The 14,347-nt window shown below is 39.8% G+C and overlaps 1 protein-coding gene across 1 annotated transcript in view; it reads left to right on the top strand.

The window, feature by feature from the left end:
• Positions 1-14,347, top strand: part of KCNH8 (potassium voltage-gated channel subfamily H member 8) — a 367,066-nt gene that overhangs the window by 310,014 nt on the left and 42,705 nt on the right. The window contains exon 11 of the mRNA XM_027585610.2: positions 1,638-1,852. Within this exon, the coding sequence (XP_027441411.2) occupies positions 1,638-1,852 (215 nt within the window). The remainder of the gene's footprint in view (positions 1-1,637; positions 1,853-14,347) is intronic.

Here is a 14,347-nt window from a genome sequence, read left to right as displayed (position 1 = left end):
GGACAAGGCAATTTGTTCTATACCATTCCGAAGATATTCTTTGCTTGGTGGTTTCTCTGTGGATCAACGGTTGGTTGTTGATTCCCGGTGAGACAAAGTGGCCATTAAAAAAAATAATAAAATTTCAAGCCCAGACAGGAGGACAAAGCAAAGAAACTCCTAAGTTGTAGCCATGAATCTAATGCCAGTGTCCTCTGTGAACGTAGATCATATTACTTCAGCGTTGATCCTAAGTTTTTCTGAGGATGGAATGGATTTTCTTTCATGGTTCTCACACGGATGCCGAGTGAATTAACGGCTGTGTCTAAAATAAATCTGAAGCTGCAATCAGCTCTTTGTTAGCACTTACATTTATGCTCACTTTCCTGCTAGGCTAAACTGATTCAAATCAACTGAAAGATTTTAAAGATTCAAATACATTGTCCAATATGATCTAATCAGCAAACTCAAGGAAGCAAGCCAGTTCCCAGGCAGGGGAATCCAGCCTAGGACTGGTAGGCGGCGGCATTGCAGGCAAAATAGCAGGGGTGCTGGGTGTGGCGCGGGTGCAGATGACAAAGTGGTGGTGGGTCTCTCTCCCTGCAGTGGCGCAAGCCGAGAACTCAGAGTTTTTATTTATTCGCTTTCTTTTTTGATGGGAAAATTGGCCTTTTACACTGTCACAGAGTATTAGAAGTATGGCTTGTGTTTTACATTTTCATTTGGTAGATTTCACCACCCATGATGTCCAAGACCTCTCTCTGCCCCACCCCGTTCTTTTTTTTTTTTTTAAGATTTTATTTGTTCATTTTGACAGAGAGACAGAGAGACAGTGAGAGAGGGAACACAAGCAGGGGGAGTGGGAGAGGGAGAAGCAGGCTTCCCACCGACCAGGGAGCCTGATGCGGGGCTTGATTCCAGGACCCTGGGATCATGCATGACCTGAGCCGAAGGCAGACACTTAACGACTGAGCCACCCATGAGCCCCAGCCCCATCCTATTCTGAGGAGGGGGGGAGAGCACCTACCCCCCTCCTCGCCCTCCTGTCTTGTAGACATGTTCAGAGGTAAATAAAACAACCCGAGTACGTTAGCAAACTGACGATGAAGCCAATTATTGTGTTAGAATCAAAATTATTAATACACATTTTAATGGTTTTCTACAGAGACTTTTTGTATTCAAAAAAAAAAAAATTGGAGCCATTATTATTTCTCCTGAACAGTTGAGGCAACTGTGACAAAAATGTCAACTGCTTTGTCTAAAGTCATTTATTGAATGCCATGAGGAACTTTCTGGAGCCCGTCTATGACCAACAATTCCTAACTCTGGCTCTGTTAGTCCTTATCCCCCAGACCACCGTTCTCAACCAGGAACAGTTGTGCCCACCATGGGACATTTCACAATGTCAGAAGATATTTTCGGTTGTCACTACTGGGGGTCAGGAATATGAGATGGCGCTAAACATTCTACTGTGTACAGAAAGCCCCCCCCACAACAAAGAAATACCAGGCCCCAAATCTCAACACTGCCAAGATGAAGGTGTCTTTTTCTTTTGCAGTGTCATCTCAGAGAAGGGAAGCCTGTAAGTCAAATGAAGTTTCTAGTCCCAGCTTACCTTTCTTTAAAAGTGACATGTCTCTTTTTTTCACTGTCTCAAGGGAAAGGGGACTTAATTGGAGCAAACCTATCAATTAAGGACCAAGTGATCAAGACCAATGCAGATGTGAAGGCTTTAACCTACTGTGATCTTCAGTGCATCATCCTCAAAGGACTCTTTGAAGTGCTAGACCTTTACCCAGAATATGCTCACAAATTCATGGAAGACATTCAGTATGACCTCACATACAACCTTCGAGAAGGTCATGAGAGTGATGTAAGTCTCACTTCTAATTAGTGCTGAGACCTAAAACATGGGACCTGGAGACCATTTATAACAATAAAAGCACATGTCATGACTTCACTTGTAAAGATCTCTGAATGAATAACGTATGATTATTCAACCACTAGTTGAACAATTAAATAATTAGCTAGAAGTCAAGCCTGGAGTTTATCAACATTCTAGGAAAGTATTGTTTATAGATGACCTCCCTTAATTCAGTTTCTTTCTTGTTTATTTTCATGTGCTTATAACTAGAATCAGTTTCAGTGACATAGAATATTTAGCTACAGTTATGTGATTTCTCCACAGTTTAAAGATTTCCAGATAGAATATATGGCTCAGAGTTTGCTGTGTTTCTAACTGTTTACTATTCTGCTTGCCTGTTAGGAAGTTTGCTTAAGAATAATCTTTTTTTTAACCAGTACCCAAAACAGTCTATCTTAAAATAACTAAATATGCATAAAAGGATTCAGAGCCAAAGATTGTCACGCTGAAAGCATAATGAGCATTTTATGAAAATATATATTTGCTGCATGTTTCAGTTTATACAAACAGCTTTACTAACAAAATAGGTACTACACTGCATCCTGGGGTTAAGCTGATCACGAACATGACTTCATTAGATGTGTCAGAGACACAAATGATTTAATAGGAATGATTGTTGAAAGGCAAGCCAGAGCATGAACAGCATTCTGTAACAACAAAAGCCTTGCTCGCTACCTTGAGTTTTGTTTAAGATATTTGCAATACTCGATTTTTTTTCCCTGAGACTTTAAAGAATTTATTGTTTTGACTAACCCATATTGTGCAGGCATTTTGTGAGTCATTAATATTCCTCACTTTGAAAGGTAGAGAAAGAATACAAATTGTGTTTTTATTACTTCATCTTGGTTGAGGATATCAAACGACAGTCAATATGTAAATGACAGTCGATATGTAGATGGTATCCCATTCCGAAGTTCAAGATTAACCAGTTTTGAGTGTGTGTTTCTCTCTATTAACGATAGCAAACAGCAAAAGAGGTATCAATATTTATTGGGAATCTATTTGTGCTAAGCACTCTGCCTAGATAAACATCTCATTTAGTGCTTAAAATGACTTTGTCAGGTAAGTATCAATTTGTATGGAACAGAAAACAGATTCAGAATGGCTAAGTAACTTGAATGTAGTCACATTGTATACACTATTAGTTATGTTGTCCCTGTTGAAGACACTTTTCATATCTTGTGATTCAACAGATGGACTTATTTTTTTAAGATTTATTTATTTATTTTAGACAGAGCATGGGAAGTGGGGGGGTACAGGGAGAGGGACTGAGAGCATCTCAAGCAGACTGCTCGCTGAGCACAGAGTGGGGCTCAATCCCACCACCCTGAGATCATGACTTGAGCTGAAATCAAGAGTCGGACATTTAAGCGACTGAGCCACCCAGGTGCCCCTCGACAGATGGACTTTTAAAACTACAGTTGTCTTTTGTACTCTTTAAGACAACCTATTTTTGAAGTGTGGAAGTGTGCTAGAGGGTGGAAGCAACTGGAAAAGAGAGAAGAAATGCGAGAAGAGAGAAAGAGCCAAACATACCTCAGCCTAGTGAAGTGGAAAATATTGGATCTCAACCCCCAGCTTCTTTTTATTTGATTCCTTTTTAAGGATCCCTATCCCTGATCAAATTTTTTATCCCTTTTTTTCTATTTGCTGGAACATAAATCAGAGTGGTTTTTTAGACTCCAATACCTGAATTGCCTGTAGGATTACTTTCATTATCTGTTCTTTCTCTTGCATTGTTTTGTTTTGTTGTGGTCATTTGGTTCCTTCTTTTTAGCAGATGTTATACTTTTGTTTAAATGTAGATGTTGTTTATGAAAATTATTCTATTATTTTCCTCCATGCAGGTAAGGTTTTCTCTTGGCAAGCAGATCAAGTCCCAACCAACCAATTTCATCCTGCCCAGAGTTCCTCTTAGGTTTTGTTCAGCTGCTCTGTTTCAGCTTTGCCCATCCTCTGAGGCTATAGCCTTCACCCTTAAGACATGGTTTTTCTGGGATCTCCAGATGAAAGCCTGAGATGTTTACCAAGGCCTCTCCTATTTGGTGGGGCTTAAACTCCACCCTCCATCTCCTCAGCACCGCATGGTGGCTGAAATCTCTGCTCGTCCCAGGTGCTGTTTACTTCCGAGTCTCTCGGAGCACTGCCCTGTGCATGCTCACATGAGCAGCTGACTCATGCGTCTAGGGCCACACTGACGCAGTTGACAGCTCTCGGGGCTTTTACTCCTCAAATCCCAGGTGCTTTAGTATCACCTGAACTTCATCCCTAGCCTCCTTAGCCAGGAAGATGACTCCTTTCTGTCCTACGCTATTCCACCTCACAGGGAAACAGAAAATTCTCCCCAGGCGCCTGGGTGGCTCAGATAGTTAAGCGTCTGCCTTCGGCTCAGGTCATGGTCCCAGGGTCCTGGGATCGAGTCCCGCATTGGGCTCCCTGCTCCTTGGGAGCCTGCTTCTCCCTCTGCTTCTCTCCCTCTCTCTCTCCCTCTGTCTCTCATGAATAAATAAATAAAACATTAAAAAAAAAAAAGAAAGAAAGAAAATTCCCCCCGGAAGATGCTTGGGTAAATGCAGAGCACATGTTGGTGTGCCCCTTTTCTCAGAGACCACGACCCTTCAAGTCTTTCCTGAGCTGATTGTGCTCTGGTGCTTTCAAACAGTTATTTTATCTATTTTGTCCAGCTTTATTTTTTACTTGAGAGTTAGTTCAATATAAGCTATTTCATTACAGCTGGAACTGTAAGTATCGCTTCTTTTCAGAAGGCTTATCAGCTACATTTTTAAGGGCAAATGGGAACTGGAACTTACCCCTGAAACCGTTATTGTTTTGTTTTTCCTGATCATTTATCACTCAAAACTCAAAACACTCTCTCTCTTAATCTCTCTCTGTGTGTATATACATATATATATACACACACATATATCTCCAAGATCTTGGGATGCTATGCCTTCTAAAGGCTTGATAAATTTGGACCACCCTTCCCCATAATTCCATGCCCTGGGGAGAAAGTCTTCTGCTCTTTCCTAGCATACTCCAACTTCTTGGCTCATTTGTATTCTGATGGTAACCTATGGTTATGAATTCTTGCTTTGCTTTGCAACTCTGGTCTGCTGTCAGACCAATGGGAAACCCAACCTCTTTCCTTAATTTCTGTGAATACACAAACAAAATATCTAATCACACAGGATGTTTAGTGGGTTGAAGCCTTTGGTGATCAATGGGTTTAAAGAAGAACACTTGCATAATGGAAATGCAAATGATATAAATGTACAGTATCTATATATCCTTATTCTTAAAAATCATGTGGCCCCTGGGCCATGTTGTTCAGCTCTTTCTTATTGCTCTCAACACTCTCCTCTTCTTGCTTTCCCTTCATCTCCAAATTCCCCATTATTTCTGATACATATTAGTTTAACTCCCACTCTTTGGTGCCTTTCGTCTTTCCTATTCTGCCTTCTGGATTCACCTTGTACTGTTAGGTGACACAGAACATCTGGGTAAAGTGAAGACTGATGGTCAATCCTTTTTGAAATAAAGATCATAAGAGCATTTCAAGAAATAGTCAAAATTTGGAAGGGAAATGCATGTAGCTTTAGTAACATATAACTCCTAGAGCTATGATAAATTATGTAACTTGAGAATGACAGCTCATCCAATTCTCATAGGAAAATTAACTAAAATATATAATATTCTAAGTTTATGGAGAGGCTAGCTAGCATGGTTTGGACCTCATGCTAATTATGCATCTTATGCACCCCGTGTTTTCTATATTTGTCTTATTTATTTATATCTCCTGGATGGCTCCAATAATGACATGGATTAATTTAGCTATTTCTGTCCATGCAGATTATAAGAAATTTGCTTCACTGCTTCTCATGGTAGACTCCATAAAATTGGCTTTCGCATGTGTTGTTGGTTGTGAAATTTAGTGCCTTAATATAAGAATTTTGAATTTGTGATAAAACAAATAAAATGATTGAAGAGTATCTAAATATCTGTTTTCAAAAATTAATAATGCTAATATACTGAAAATTGAACATTGATATGGCTACATATAAATACCTATGTGCTTCTCACGTGGTAGACACTGACTGAGTGGTGGTATCGTGGTTATAGAGCAACAAACAGCAATGGTTGTTGAAAAAGGAAAATAAATTCTTACTGAGGGGTTTATCAGTGATGAAACCTATTAAATTTTAAGTGTCTTATCTCATTTTTCCTCAATTTCTCATTGTCATATAATCCAATCAGCTTAAAAAAATAAAGTCTCCTCCTTCAGTCTTCCCACCTCTTTGGTAAAGGAAGGGGTGTTTCCCCAGTTTCTTGAGGGTCAGTGACCTCTAGGTAAAGGACTCTGAATGCCCATCTCCAACATAGCACAAGAGGCTACAGCAAAGTTGAGAGAAGGCTCCTGAGGCAGACAAGGGAGCCCTCTAGGATGTGCAGGGTCAGCTGCTTCTTCCCACTTGGATGTATTTGATCATACTTGGGTGGTTTAAGGGGCTGACCTATCATAGCTGCTTAAAACCTCCACATTATCTTAACATCCTAGTTCCCCACAACCTACATCTACTCTCTATATAGACCCAGCACCATGCTTAAACAGTATAATTATAAAATTGAATACATCCAAGTCTCAAATGACCCTCATATGAAACAAATGCATATATAATCATAATTTATTGCAAAAGTTCCAGAGTGGTCATATGCAATAGTTAAAACATATATAAATAAACATAGTGGAATGCAAAAGTTTCATAGTAATGGAAAAGTCAACTTGCCATCACCAGCCTGTGGGGGGTTGTGTGCATGCGTGTGTGTGTGTATGTGCACGCACACACGCATCTGTACGTGTGGAAGGTGCTGAAAGAATCTGACCATAACACATGAGAAGGGGTATCCTAAGTGGTCCTCCTGCCTCTATTCTTCTTACCACCCTCTCTCCTCAAGGCTCCAGAAGCAACCTTTTCAAAATGACAAATTGGATCATCTCATTCGGTTGCTTAAAATATTTCAACAGATCCCCATGGACTGTTAATAAAATCCAGACTTCTAAACATAACTTTGAAGATCCTATGCATTCCAACAACTGCCTGCCTTTCAGATCCATCCGATGACATCTTGCGTCCAGCTCACACTCCAGCGAACTGGCCTGCTTTCCCTTCTTGCAATGGTGCTCCTCCTGCCTTACCTGACCACCTGCTCAGGAGTTTGCCTCTCCAGGTTGTCCTCTGGCACATCACCTTGTTTATCTTTCTTCAGAGCGTTTAGCAAGACCTGAAGTTCTTTTAATATGTATATTTGCTTGTTCATGGTCAGTTTTTCCTACCAGAATGTCTACTTTATGTGAGCTTTGTTTTATTCTAGATTACAGCCTCAGTGCCTAAGTCAGATCCTAATGTAGAATTAACATTTAATATATATTCAATGAGTGAATGAATGAATGTCAAAAAGTTTACTTTGGGACCTGGAACTTATGTGAAATTTTAAGAAAATGAATAAAGTCCTGAAGACAGCAGCCACATAGCCAGTAAATGGAGTTTAAAATGAAAAGTTGAGGGGCACCTGGCTGGCTGAGTCGGTAGAGCATACGACTCTTGATATCGGGGTCATGAGTTCAAGCCCCATGTTGGGCATATGGTGTACTTAAGAAATAAAATAAAATGAAATGAAAAGTTAAGAGAATTCAGAATTACATTCCTAAGAAGTAACAAAGCCAAAGAAGGTATCAGTAGTAATACTAAAAAGAACAAATTGAAAGAATAGCTAAACTGGAAATGTTATTTTTCACTTCCCTTACATTCAAGATGAGAGGTTTTCAAGAGCCATAGGAGGAATTTCAGCTGAATAATAAGGAAAAAAAAAACCCTTGCAATATAGGTAAAGTAATTCCTCCAGGTAGTTTGGTTTAGTAAGCTGTGTTAAGATGAAAAAGGATCTGCCTTCAAATCTAAGCTCACACACATATTTTCTGTAAAAATAGAAGAACAGTTACAACACTAATACCCCCAGAAAGTAGAGAATCAATACTTTTAACAATTAAATCATTCTAGACTGTTATTCACCTCACATTTATTGCCTAGGGTATGAGACTACAAACTTTCTGGGTGAAATGAATTTACATGTGGAAAATTCAAGGGTCTAGCAAAGCAGCTGCTCTATGTTTATAAAATACTTCATCCAAACGGAACACATGCGTCTGTTGCACTTAATGGTTAGCTGTGAGGTGTAAGGTCTCTAATGTGTATGGTGGAATCTGGTCAAGTATATTTCATGTTCCTTAGCATTAGCTTCAGTGGTATCTGAATGTGAATTCATATTTCTATCTGGGTCTAGACCCCATGTCTTTTATATGCCGAGGTGAACCTTTATTTTGTTTAAAGTTTTCAGTAGGCAGCCCCTATCTCAAACACAAATAGCACTGGAAAAAGCATCTAATTCCCAAGTACTATTGAGATGTGTCCATTGGACCACTTGGCACTGGACAATTTCTTAAATAATTAAGCTGTACTATATCCGTGAGGTTTGACTCTGTGCTTCCTCCCATAGATAAAAACAAGCCTGAATAGATCTTTCAAGTGAAGTCTGTGATTTGCCAACATCCCTTGCCGCCTATGTGACTATATTATAATTTAATTCAAGATTGTACTGAAAAGAGAGCTATTTCCAAAAGAAGAAGTTTGTTTAAATTTAGTCCCCATTTCAGACTGGAATAAGATTGGGCTACTTGGAAGCAATTTTCTTGAAAATGATTTACCAAATGGTAATAACTTAAAAAATTGTATCTGACAGCCCAGATACTTAGCTCTTCAAGAGTGGCCTGTGTGTAGGTGTGCATCTGCTAGCCCAGTCTTGGGTAATAAGAGAACATAATTAATTCTGCACCTTTCTGAGATAATTGTTCCTTGAAAATTGCATATTGAAGGACTCCCATGTCATTTGATCATGTCAGCTTTCCTTGCTATCCCGGGAGCAACAGGTGTTTTGTTTGTCAGTTGTATATTTTAGAATACTCTCCCTACAAGATATATCTTGTAGTCAATTGTTTTACCTACTGTACACTTTTATGGTGCTTCAGATGGTTTCAGATGTGATAGGAAAAGCTCAGTAAATAAGGGCCTAGATATTCGACTTGTATCCAGTATATTTTCTAGATTCTGAAACTTTTCTCATACTGGTCTTTCAGTGGATTCAGAAGTTGTGAAAAACATATTACCTTGAAGGAAAAGACTGCGTCTCAGGTAGTGTCTCCAGAGCCCAGCACCATGTTTACGTTCATGGCTTTCGGTAAATGAAGATTGCTGTTGAATTTCTGGCACTTAATGAACATCTTACTTGCTCTGACTGCAGCAAAAAGACCCTCAGTGTCCTCTTTTCTTCTAGCGATTACCCAGGCTTACTGCTTCATTCCCTCCATTACTATCAGTCTTGTCCCCGTCTGTTTCCCCCTGAAAGATCTCAGGGTGGAATGGACTCCACTGGACCCATTCCTCTCTAACCTTAAAATTCTCTTTCTCCTGCCTCAGAGAGATGAAGGCTCCATACTCCTAAGAAGAAAAAAGGTTATTCTTAACCTCTTCTCAAACTACAGACTGATTCTTTTTTAAATTCTTATTGTAGGACAGAGCTAGTGTGGGACTTTGGCAAAGGCGCCCAGCCTGAGGATCCTAGTAAGTTTGGGGGCAATTGAGAACAAGGACATTAACTGTAGCCAGTAAAAATCCAACTCAAATAGAGCATCAGAAGCAGAGGAGATTTATTGTAGGGATTCGAAGTGTCTTATGGGATTAAAAAAAATACACACACGTGCACACACATGTATCTCAGGAATTCTTATAATCAGGTCAGGATTCTCTCTACATTTCTTATTTTTCCTTTCTTCTCCATTTCTTTCTCCTTCAGTCATCATGCCGTCTGTCTTTCCTTGTCTAAATCGCAAGAAATGGTCACAGATAGCAGGTCCTCAATTCAAATGGGGAGCAGATTAAGCTAGACTCTCAGTTGATTCTAGATTCCTGCAGAAGGACTGAGTGGTTCAGCTCAACTCAAGTGCCTACCCAGGTTTCATCAATTATTGTGTGTGGGAGTGTTTGTGTGAGGGGGTCAAGGATGGAGAGAGATCACACTGTAGTAATATGGTGGTTTCCATGGCAACCCATGGACTGAAGCATTGAGATAAGGAAGATCCAGAAAAGTGGTGGGTGGTCGGAGGTAGTTGTTGGACAAATGAAGCAAAACCAGTGACTGTATGAACTGTGGGGAATCACATCATTGTAGGTTGTGCAATCATACTGCGGCGACATTTTATTAGAAAACAAATCTTATTTAAACATATATCAAAAAATAAAGACAAATAAAGTAGAGAACACATAAAAAACTTTAAACCACCCTGAATGGGCTCTTGTTTCATCTCCTCTGGATTCTGTCCCGTGTAGCCATTTGTCAGTCAAACAGCACGAGACCTATCCTGCAAAGAGATCAACCACATTTTGAGGACATCTGGGTATTTCAGCTTGTGTTTGCAAGTTGAACGATGAACATTTAGATTTTTATGCTCCTTGGGGAAAGCAGGGGTTAGCCGAGTTGAGAAAGTCAGAGGATAAAAGGCCACCTGCCATCCCATAAACAAGACTAAAAAGTCTTTCTTTCCCTACTTTCCTGGTTACTTCCATCCTGCAGGGAGCAGCAGATGTTCAGCCTGTAATAAAAGTGTCACATTTGCATATGCGTGCATGCGCGCGCGCGCGCGCACACACACACACACACACACACACACACACACACACAAAGGCAGGACTCGACTTACACACATTCCTTGAGAATGAAAAACTACCTGCATCCACCAAGAATCCTCCACCCTGCCCCACTGTTACCCAGGTCCTCCATTCCCCACTGCACTTTTGATGGGTGTTTTAGTCACCACAGAAACCCAGAGCCTGCCCCCAAGTTCTGCTGTAGGCTCTGGTAACAGAGCCCACTTTCTTTCTTTTCTTTTTTTTTTTTTAAGATTTTATTTATTTATTCATGAGAGACAGAGAGAGAGAGAGAAGCAAAGGGAGAAGCAGGCTCCCAAGGAGCAGGGAGCCCAATGCGGGACTCGATCCCAGGACCCTGGGATCATGACCTGAGCCAAAGGCAGACGCTTAACCATCTGAGCCACCCAGACGCCCGACAGAGCCCACTTTCTTGACAAGGCTCCGTGAAGTGAAGATGATGTTGATGCTGCTGATGGTATAATAGCTCCTGAGAACCAAGCTGTATGCTCAGCACTTTACAAACACTGCCTTCTGTTAACTCTCACAGTATTCTTGGAGTTAAGTTGTACTAGATTAAGAAGACTAGTTCAAGATGAGAGAGGTAAAAACTGGTCCAATCCTTCAGCAAGTAAGCAAGGGAGGTGAGGAACTGCAAATGCAGTCCCACGCCACCTGAATCCTAAACCCAATGGAAACTTAGTGTAAGTTTATCCATCAAAACAAAGTTATACATTTTTCCTCTGTCCCTTAGTCCTATGAGCAGTGAATGCCAGCTATGTTTTAGGTTAATGGAGCATTCATGGGAAACATGTTTCCATGGGAAAACAAGCTTCACATGAAAGAGAAAATGAACCATTTTTTGATAATTCTTCAAATTGTACACTTTTTATTTGTGCATGTTTTTGTATATGTTATACTTTCACGAGGTTTTAAAAAGATTTATTTTAAAAGATAAATCATTGAAGAACTCAAATTATGAGTGGAGAACTCAGTTGTATACATATAAGTTGTTTGAGAGCCATAACTATATTTTATTCATGTTTCTAATCATTTTCCTAGTAAAACTGCTGGTACAAACTATGTGCTTGATGAATGCTGATTGGAATTTAATTCATTCACACACACACACACACACACACACACATAACACACACACACACACACACACACACGTTTCCATATCACAGAATAATAAAATGTTAAGGCTGGAAGCGACCTTAAGTGCCATCTATTAAAACTCAGTTTTTCCTTTGATTACAAGTGACTTAAAGGGAAGAGCAAAGAAAATGTATTCATTCAGAGAACTAAAAATCCAGTCATTGGTTAGGTATATAACTTTAAGTGAATTATATACCTAAATGAGTTAGAATATTCCCTTTGCACAAAGTAGACTTTTACTTTGGGATGAAGTCTTCCATCAACCATTCCAAGTATGTGTTTCAAATAAGATTCAGTCAAAAAATCAAAATGTTTCTCAACAGGTATTATTTTCTCTTGTCGACTGCATATTTAGTAGCACATCTGCTGACGAGGAAAGGGTGTTAATGTTTATTAAGTATGTATTAGGAGCAAGGGAGTTTGTTTACATTACCTCCTTTCATTTAATGTTTAATCCTGGTGTCCCCCTGAATCCTTGCTTTAACAGATGAAGGAACTGGCTGTCCCAGCAGTTCCTGCCTGAGATTACAGAATTAGTGAAAGAATCAAATAGTATAAAATTGAGTCAGATGCTGGTATTCTGAGTCCCAGCCCAGTACATTTGTCCACTAAAGCACTCTGCTACAAATCAGAACATAATTCTCCTAAAAGAGTTGGTTTCCTTCAGGCATCCTGACTTACAGCAGAAGCTATACTGAATTTCCAGAATAACATTCACTTTAATCTTCTTAACCTTAATGCTATTACTCGTCATGTCTCATCAAAAACCCACTGTGCCTAAATGTTTCAGGAAAGACATGTCCTTAACAAGAGGGTGAGTAAGACGACAGAACTATTGTAGCTTGGCCATCCAACTTGTCCTTTCCCTTAGTATTTGTGCTTTCATTTGCTCATAAATCTCATCCACCTTTTAATAACCCTGTGGTCACTGACTAGCTCTGGGAAAATGTCTTCCCATTCAAGTACATGTTTTTCAGTCTTCTATACATGTAATTGTTCTTTATCCTTCCTTTGTTCCATGCTTGAGAGTAAATCTGTGAAATCTACTCCACGATCATTTCAGATGTACAAAATGGTATTTCCATTCTTTTCAGATTCAGTTTCATCCTTGTAAGAAGTTGGAGGCCTTCTTATTAATTGAAATAAAATGTTCTCAGCACTTCCTTTATGTGCATATACACACAGTTATGGAGAAGTTATGGAGAAGGATTAAGAATATAGGTGAAAGGGGCGCCTGGGTGGCTCCGTCGGTTGAGCATCCAACTCTTGATTTCAGCTCAGGTCATGATCTCAGGGTTGTGAGATCAAGCCCCACATCGGGCTCTGTGCGAGGCATGGAGCCTGCTTGGATTTCTCTCTCCCTCTGCCCCTCCCCTCACCTTTCTCTCTCTCTCTCTCCCCCTCTAACAACAACAACACAAAGAATTCAGGTGAAAGAAGCAATATTTTTAACATTTCTCAATCTGCAAATACTTTACCTCTGTATGTTAGGATTTTTTTGAAAACATAATTTTATTCTGTTTTTTTCATTCAAGGACTGCATCCTCAGAGTCTTGTTACAATAATCCTGAATGTTTTACTATAGTATATATTTCACTGTTTGCACTCTGCTAGTCTAATAATATTTCACCGGTCATCCCTGGGCACGTACAACATCACTTCAGTTAGCCCTTTAATCCTAAAGCCAAGCTCAACTGATAAAACATAGAGTCAGTGGGTGGTATAATTAAAACTGTTCTAAATGAGCTAAGTTGGTAGAAATTAAATTAAAATTAAAAACAAATTACAAAATCCCAGGATAAACATCTCTAATAGTGCTTTTCCCGTGAAGTTCCCCAAAAGGGTGTAGACAGCAGAGACGATGACATATGGTAGAAACAGTCTGCTTACACCACAGCGCAGACTGTGCTCCGCAGGCAGATCTGGAGGCCTCTGGTTCATCAGATTGGAGGCGTCTATTTGCTCGCCATTTAAACCCAGCGTCCTGGGATGCCAAAGGGGTGGTGGCTTTGACTGAAGGAAACAGTAGTCAGGTAGTCAGAAATCGGAAGCAAACAAGATGCCAGGTTGGGGGGGCGGGGAAGATTGAAGTATCTCAAGATTATGAATTGGCAGGCCAGCATGGGGTATTAATGACAACTCTATAAGGGTGGAGGGATCCATGGAGATAGAGAGATGTGAAATGAATTGGGATTTAAAGGATTTGGTTTCCATGTCATTGAGGAAAATGATTAAGGAAAAATTCTGAGATGAACATCTGCAAGATGCTGAGATTTTAGTGATGTGGTAATCCCACTTATATGTTCCACCCGGAAGATTAAGTTCTTTAAAAGCAGAGCATATGGTCACCAATCTGTGACACTGCGTTTTGCCAGGATTCATAAACAGTCCCAGGTCTGACTAGGGCTAAGGAAGCATATTTATATTCCAGGTTGTACAGTTTACGTTTTTTTCTTTTATTAGTCACACTTCTGTCTTGATGGGACAAAATGTTAGCATTATATATGGGGAAAAGACCGAAAAACCA

Source organism: Zalophus californianus, chromosome 1 (assembly GCF_009762305.2).
Source record: "Zalophus californianus isolate mZalCal1 chromosome 1, mZalCal1.pri.v2, whole genome shotgun sequence".
Lineage (NCBI taxonomy): Eukaryota > Metazoa > Chordata > Mammalia > Carnivora > Otariidae > Zalophus > Zalophus californianus.
Note: the sequence above shows the minus strand (reverse complement) of the source record. Positions and strands in the feature narration are given on the sequence as shown.